This window comes from Helianthus annuus, chromosome 3, assembly GCF_002127325.2.
Source record: "Helianthus annuus cultivar XRQ/B chromosome 3, HanXRQr2.0-SUNRISE, whole genome shotgun sequence".
NCBI classification, from domain to species: Eukaryota; Viridiplantae; Streptophyta; class Magnoliopsida; order Asterales; family Asteraceae; genus Helianthus; species Helianthus annuus.
The window spans coordinates 176,109,787-176,117,991 of NC_035435.2; the positions used below are offsets into that span (position 1 = coordinate 176,109,787).

Here is an 8,205-nt window from a genome sequence, read left to right on the forward strand (position 1 = left end):
TAATGGTCGGGTAGGGTCGGGTTTTTCCTTTTGCTCACCCCTATGTCATGTTTTTATGACACACATTTAATGACACCCATTTATGACACACATTTAATGACACACATTCATGACACTTATTTTATGACACATTTTAATGACACACATTCATGACAGTCATTTTAAGACACACGTTCATTACAAGCATTTATGACACATACGTGTGACATTCATTTACGCGTGTCATGCTTTTAATTATGGGGAATTGGTTTGTAATAATCTCACCTAAACCTTATTGGCCATTAATAATCTCACCTTTCACATATTTTTCCTACAATGGTCCCCCGTTAAAAAAACTTAACGGAGTTAAGCTTTTTTTTCCAAATTACAAACAAATGTTTAGGGCTTTTGATTAGAACGACGATATGAGTCCATTGATGTAAAACTTGCCTCGAAACGGTGGGACTGGTGGGGGGGAATATTCTCAGATGGGATTATTATTAGCCAATAAGCTCTAGGTGGGATTATTACATGCCAATTTCCCTTTAATTATTAAAATTTTTTTATAGAATTTCTAATTTGCCCGGGATACATGTATAATAACAAAAACAATAAATCCTTTTCATAAAACAAATACACACACACACACACACATATATATATATATATATATATATATCAAAACAGTCCATTACATAATCATTTGTCAAGTGTACTATAAATATTTTAACGTTAACAAGAAAAAAAGAATTGTTTGTCAATACATCGTCAACACCTAAAATACGATTTGTCACTTAAAAATAGAGGTAACCGCGTAAATCGACCAATCTTCGTGAATGTCATCCATATCCGCAGCCGAGTATTCCTCTACTCCTTTCCCAGCCTGAGACAACAATTAAATAAAATAAATCTTAAAAATCAGAATTTAATCCTAACATATGAATTTAAGCGTTTGTTTGGATATATAAGTACATATTTCTCTAATATACAGACTAAAATATGCCTAAACTTACGTTATCATTGTCAAGTATTTCAACTTCATCGTAAGCTATCTCCTTCATGAACTTCATCACAAAGTAGCCACATTCATTACCACTTGGCTGACGTGGACACTACACAATTAAAAAGTGTTCTTAGTTAAATATATTTACTATTTTTAGTGGCATATAATTTTGCTATTGATTGGATTTACTGAGTATGATGATGATGATAACTTACAAATAAAACATTGATTTAACATCAAAATTACCTGGGTAACAATTACGACTCTCTCAACTGCTTGATTAATAATGTAACAACCCGACTTTTCGAAGTACAAGTCAAGGTCAAAGTCAGGTTGTTATTCAGATCTGTCATTCCTTGCTTAATTATTGCTTGTACTATCGAGACTCGATAATTGGTATAGTAGTTAACGCTATTTTAAATTACATTTTGTTAATATGTGAAGTAACAATGCGATAAACGCAATTAAACGCTATTCTACTTAACGCTATCACATCGCTATCGCATCGCAACTCGAATCGCAGTATTTGGTATTGACTATATGTGTGTGTGTTATTATGTGCTTTATTTATGTGTGCTGATGATATGTTTTGGGGTGATTATTCGCAAACGCAATCGCAACTCTATCGCTACGCAATCTCATCACAACTCTAAACACAAATTTACTTACTTTTATGTTGTTATGTGTTAGTTATGTTATTTGTGTAACTATCGTTTAATACTATCGCATCGCTTACTCGCAACTCGCTTAAACGCAACGCAACGCTCAACGCACGAAACGGAAGTTGGAAAACTAACCCGCACGAGCCAACCGATCGAACGACCATTCGATCGAATGGACATCCGACCGGATGACCATCCGATCGGATGGCCATCCGATCAAACAGTCGCCCGACCCGTTCATTCTACACCGCCTTTCTCACCCTTCACCTATAAATACCCCCTGTCACATCAACTATTCATTTATGTGACATCTCCGTCCGACCCACACACTCTCGAGCTCTTTTCTCTCGATTCCTCGCGATTCTTGTAAGTTTTCTTCCTAAATCTTGTACTTCCATCTTCACTACACACTTTCTCATCATCTTCTCGAACAAATCTTACATTTTCACCATGAAATCACCTGGTTTTGGGCTGTCTAAGGTGACGTCACCATGGGTTCTCATGAACACTGAAGTGTGACCTCATCTCATCAAGAACGGTTCAGATCTAAAGGATTTCTATATTTTTACACTGATTTCGCCTAAATCTAAACATTTAACAACTGTTTTCAAACTGTTCTTCAACATTCTTCACTTTTTACTCAAAACCGTTAGAATCTGGACTCATTCAGGCTCTCTACTCATTCCCTAGTGGAGAACCGGTCTGAGAACGAATTTCTATCGAAGAGACGACCGATTCACAGGTTAAACATGAAACTCCGTCATGAACAGTTGAGTCTGATCGAACGGGGTGATTCCCATCCGATCGAACGGGCTGGACTTCATGAGATTTCCATCGTTTAACACGCCGTCATGCCGTCTCCGTCGAACCACAAACTTTCTAACTTAACTGATTTTACAAGATTTTGAAACAGAAGGTTGCTCAATCGAATAGCCGTTTGATCGGACGACCATCCGATCGAACGACTATTCGACCAGGTAACTTGATTTGATAAGCTCAACCCTTAAATTTTTGCAAAACAAAGAATATCAGTTTTCAATCGAACAGCCATCCGATCGAACGGCCATCCGTCCGGATGACCGTCCGATCGAATGACTTTACTTATATTACAACGAAAACTTCAAAATTTCAAACATTTCACAAACACACTCCTTCAGTCGAATGACCAACCGACCGAATGGTCATCCATCCGGATGACCCTCCGCCCGGACGAACATCCGATCAAACCAACATCCGATCGTTCATCTTACTCGACACATTGTTACACATTGTTCAACGCTTACACTATCGTTCTGTGATGATGCTAACCTCCCACGCGCTCACTTCAATCCAAGATTGTGTTTATTTACTAAACACAGACTGTGAGTATACTCGATCCCTTTTTGCTTAACGCACTTCTGGGTGTTACATACGTTACCTATATTCAATCACATCAACATACAACGCAACCACTTTTCATACGCTAACCACTCTCGCATGTTATACGTGTTTTCGATGAATGCTTGTATGTTATGTTTACACAGTGATTGTTGCCTTACACCTTAGCAACGATAGTACTATAGTTTGGACTCATCACATGTCGTGGACAGGGGTTGTTATGGGTTTTACTTCACATGGTCACAGTGGTGATAATGTGTTGCGCATTCTACAACTCGCAGTCACGTCCGTGCATATTTCATTGTCGATAGCTTACTTGCTTCACATTTCTACGTGTTACATGCTGGTTATGCGTAAATCGCTTTTCGCTACTATATGTTATTAAACTTGTGTACTCACCTTTACACTTTGTGTATTGACTTTTATTATAACGTATGCGACAGGTGTTCAAGATGCTATGCTATGTTTGCTTGGTGAACGAAGTAGGAGGTCTAGAAACGTCATTTAATAAAGTTTGAGTTGTCGGAACAATTATTTGTCTTTGAGAACAATGTTTGTAATAACTATTTATGCTTTATATGTTTATGGTATGGGTCATGAACGTTAAATATATTGTCACTAATAGTCAAGCCAAGTCATCATCTTCAGTGGGTGTGACAATTAACAACCATTTCATCATCTTCATCATCCACCCTAAGTCAAGCCAAGTCAATATATTAAAGAACAGCCAACACAACAAAAAAAGACATGACACATAAAATTTGTAACAAATAAAATAAGAATATACTAGCATGCTTTAGAGAAGTGGATCGTGTTGTACCTTGTTTTAGAAGAACACTGGTCCTTATGTTCAAGCTCAAGCTCTTCATCAAACATGAACGTGCTTGCAAAATCATCACAAACTTTATCCAGATTTTCACCAGAAGCATCGTTCTTGAAAGAATCAAACATAATATTCTTTTCAGATTGTTTTATCGAACGCTCCTCAGATAAAGAAGATTTATTCCCAACAGAAGCCGGAATCCACTTTGATGAGTCTTCACGCTTTCTCACTTTCTCACCCTGTTGTGGTCCCACATAAATCAACAATAACCGAACCACATGAAATAAGTTGTCATCTACTATATTATGCCAAGGGGAAATTGGGAAACTAAACCTGCAATTCAAGAGTACTAGAGCTCTGTAAGGCGTCACAATAAGAGGTATATCTGTACTCATACTTTTAACCTGCATCATGTTATGTTAAAATTAAGATACAACCAAAATTTATTAATTTGCTAATTTGAAGTACTTCAAATGCAGGCGAATTAATTAAACATACCCTTTTGAAGTCCGCAATAGTGGATGTTGGGACCCATCCTTGGTAATCCATCAAAGAAATTAAGTATCGATCACTAAGCAGGTTCTGTTCACTGTAAAAACAAAGTAAAATATTAAGATATGAATGACACATTGTAACATCTACTTTTTAATAACTCACCTGAAATAATATTCAATTTGGGTTCTAACACTAACTCTCAAGGCTTGTGCCTGTGCAGGTAGCATAGGAACTGTGGGACCCGGCTGGTGTGAAACGACAAATGGTGGATGTGGGACGCTAACAGAATACGAAGGCATAGCGGGAAGATAGACAATAGAACCCAGAGGACCTGACAACATGTTATTACAGCCAAGTCATGATTATCTGAAGAACTTAAAAATTGAAAAATACAAAAAGATAGTAAGATACATAATTAAAAATGCCTTCTTCGGCACCTTACAAACACGCAATTACCAGGAAAAACGGGTGCACCCATAAATCTAGTTGGCAGAGCAAAAAAGGGGGGCCTAATTGTTGGTGCATATTTTGTACGTCTGTCACTGTGCGGATAGCTAGATAGAGCGTGTATTGAATATTGTATAGAATATGACCAGTTGGACATGGTGTTGTGTAACATTCCTATTTTTTGTTTTGAGAACTATAGGTTTGTTTAAATTTATTAACCACTAGTAACTAGTTTATTTTTAATATAAATATTCAACCCAAATAGTTTTAAACACTGTTTTATATATAGTTGGTTGAAATATTATTCTAATTAATTGGCCTGTATATAGGTGACCTTTCTAAATAAAATAAAAGTATATAAAATACTTATATTATTAGACAGGTAGATTACGGGTAAGTTGACTGTAAGGAATATGAAGTACCTTGACGGGTCCAGGAACCGTTTACTAATTAAACTATAAAAATACATTGTATTTGAACCTACTCCGTTTTTAATGAAACTTAGACCCAAATGTAAATAAAAATATTCTCGTTCTAATGACATATTTATTGTTTTGTAAAACATCATACTTTAGAAGTTATACACGTTAAATAAGTAAAACAATTAAATTAATTAATTATAATATATAAAATAATAAAATAATAATAATTAAAAACTAAAATATGACAATTCTTTGTAATGCGTGAAAGAAATGCATAACTACGTGGAACAAAGTACTACACCTTTTTAAAGGGCACCGATGGAGAGGGGGAGGGGAGGCAAAGAGACGCGGCGGTGGAGAGAAAAGGTTACGGCGCCGGAAAACAGGAATCGGGAGGAGGAAGATGAGGATTGGGAAACCGTGAGAAGAAAGAAAGGAAAAGGGAAGTTAGATGAAGAACCAAGCATGACGATATTCCTCGCAAACCTACCAGAAAGGGTATCAAGGATGGAGGTTTGGCTGGAATGCAGGAGGGTCGGCAACATTACTGATGTGTACCTACCGTTCAAAAGGGACCTTATGGGAAAAAGATTTGCTTTTGCTAGGTTTAACAAAATACGAGACTTAGATAAACTGATAAAAGCACTGAATAATACCTGGATCGGTGATAGGAGGATCAATGCCAATGTTTCTAAATTCGAACGGGAGGAAGATAAGGAGGGTTGCAGAGAGAATAGACAATACGGAAGACAATGGGGTAAGACGATGGGGCACAAAGGAGCAACGACGTCAGGACAAAACTGGGCTACAAGACCAGAGTCGGATGGTAGGCAGGATGTAGCACAAAAACAACCGGAACGCCAAGGTAGGTACCATGGAGGTGGTAGACAAGGGGGTGGAAGATCGTATCTGGACGCGGTGCTAGGTGACAATCAGAGGAAAGCGGAGGGACTGATTACACTACCAGAAATTGATGAAGAATGCTCGCAGGACTGGAGTAAAAGGACGGTTAGCATGGAAGCAAAGACAGTAGAGGTTCTATGCAAAGCAAAAACCATTTTATGTGAGGTATGCCCAGACACAATGGAGGTTAGATACATAGGGGGGCTGAGAATTCTGGTAACAATGGGATCACAGATGGTTGATGAAGAACTCCTAACATCTCATAGAGAGAAATGTGAGGAAAATTTTACGGACATCAAACCTTGGAAAGACGACAAGAATTGGTTTCAGAGATTAGCGTGGATTAGGATCTGCGGTGTCCCGATCAGCTTAAGAAACAAAGCTATTTTCAAAGCCATTGGGGAACGCTTGGGTATGGTGGTAAGAGATGCAGAAGCCAGTATGAAGGATAGTGACCTAACATGTGCATTTCTCGGAATCATTGTTACAACGGGTCAGGCCATAAATAAAGAAATAGAAGTAAGATACAAATCCGAGTTATTCAAGTGCTGGATATCAGAAATGTCTGGGAATTGGGCACCAAATTTTGTCAATGATGAAACTGTGTTTATCAATATCCCGGAGGCCATACCGATTGATACAGACACAAACGCCAACATGGGATCTGGGAGAGATGAAGAGAGTGAAAACGAGAAGGAGGCGACACAAGCGGAGAACAACATCGGAGGTACCGAAATTCCGGCGACCGGAGAAGAAGGTTCGGAGAAAACGAAAGGACAGGGAAACGAAAGGCCGGATGAATTTAATGAGGAAGAAGAAACGGCAAACAGTTTTGGTGGGAACTGAAGAGAGATTTTCTCTAAATGTGTTGGAAATGATGAAACAATAAATGAGCAAAATATGAGGAAGGGTTTTAATATTGAATGTGCAGACATGGGCCCTAATAGAATACTCTTATTCCAGTCAACAACAACATCAGTGGGTGAAGGAAACAGAAGTGACTCGAATGTTGAAAATACAAGTGGGCCTGAATTAAGCAATGGAGAACAGGGGAGAGACCAGAGGCCCAATAATAATAAAGAGCCCAGAGGTGCAGAGGTAGGAAGTGGGCCAGAAGATGACCCATTTAATTTAAATGAGATAATATGGGGAACTAGTAGAATACAGGGAGCTAATAAAAGGAAAAAGGGTACATCTACTTTCACTTTTACTAAACAGGGCAGTTCGAAGAATAAAAGAATTCGTACAGAGAAAGGAGCTATGGACGCCGGTCACACACTTAATGAAGAAGAATTGGACACAATTGACAACACATTTGACTTGAACAAAGAACCCACATCGACGTTAAATGAAGAAACGGAAGCTACATTAGAGGTGGGGAAGATCATAGGTTTGAGAATTTCAAAGTTTCGGCATGAAATACAAAGTGTTGTGCAGGAAGAATTGGAGTCAAATGGTCACCAATGAATTATCTAGTAATAAATATAAGAGGCATTGGGGGATTGGAAAAACCAAGATGGATAAGTAAACTAACAAAGGAGCACAGAATCTCGTTTTTATGCATACAAGAGACACATGTGTCGAATGCGGACTCGGTAATGGTGGGACGATATTGGGGAAAAGCGGACATGGAATTCGAGTCGGTGGATGCTAGAGGTAGATCTGGGGGACTAGTGTCGGTATGGGACCCAGGGGTATTTACTAAACAAAGAGTTATCAAACAGGAATCCTTCTTGGTGATTAGCAGGATCCTAGCTGGTACAAACACGTATCTTAACGTGGGCAATGTCTACGCCCCATGCGATGTCATGAGAAGAAGAGCTCTATGGGAGGATCTAAAGGCACTCAAAGACTCGAATGACAACGGAATGTGGATCATGGCTGGAGACTTCAACGAAGTGAGAGAAGCAGAAGATAGAATGGTATCTAGATTCGACTATCAAGGCGCGTCAATATTCAATAACTTCATATCAGAATCAGGGCTCGTTGAGTATAAAATGGAAGGATACAAGTTTACATATATGTCAGAAGACGGAGCGAATCTTAGCAAAATAGATCGGGTACTGGTATGCGATGAGTTTATTGGAAAATGGC

The 8,205-nt window shown here is 38.5% G+C and overlaps 1 protein-coding gene across 1 annotated transcript; it reads left to right on the forward strand.

Moving 5' to 3' along the window:
- The first annotated feature begins 5,526 nt into the window (after window positions 1–5,526).
- On the forward strand, window positions 5,527–6,957 carry LOC110932664. The gene has a single exon (XM_022175984.1). It carries the CDS (start codon window positions 5,527–5,529, stop codon window positions 6,955–6,957), a length of 1,431 nt encoding a protein of 476 aa, XP_022031676.1.
- The last annotated feature ends 1,248 nt before the right edge of the window (window positions 6,958–8,205 follow it).

Excerpts from the sequence above, each read along its gene's own strand:
- LOC110932664 (XM_022175984.1), top strand. The coding sequence starts at position 5,527 with ATGGAGAGGGGGAGGGGAGGCAAAGAGACGCGGCGGTGGAGAGAAAAG.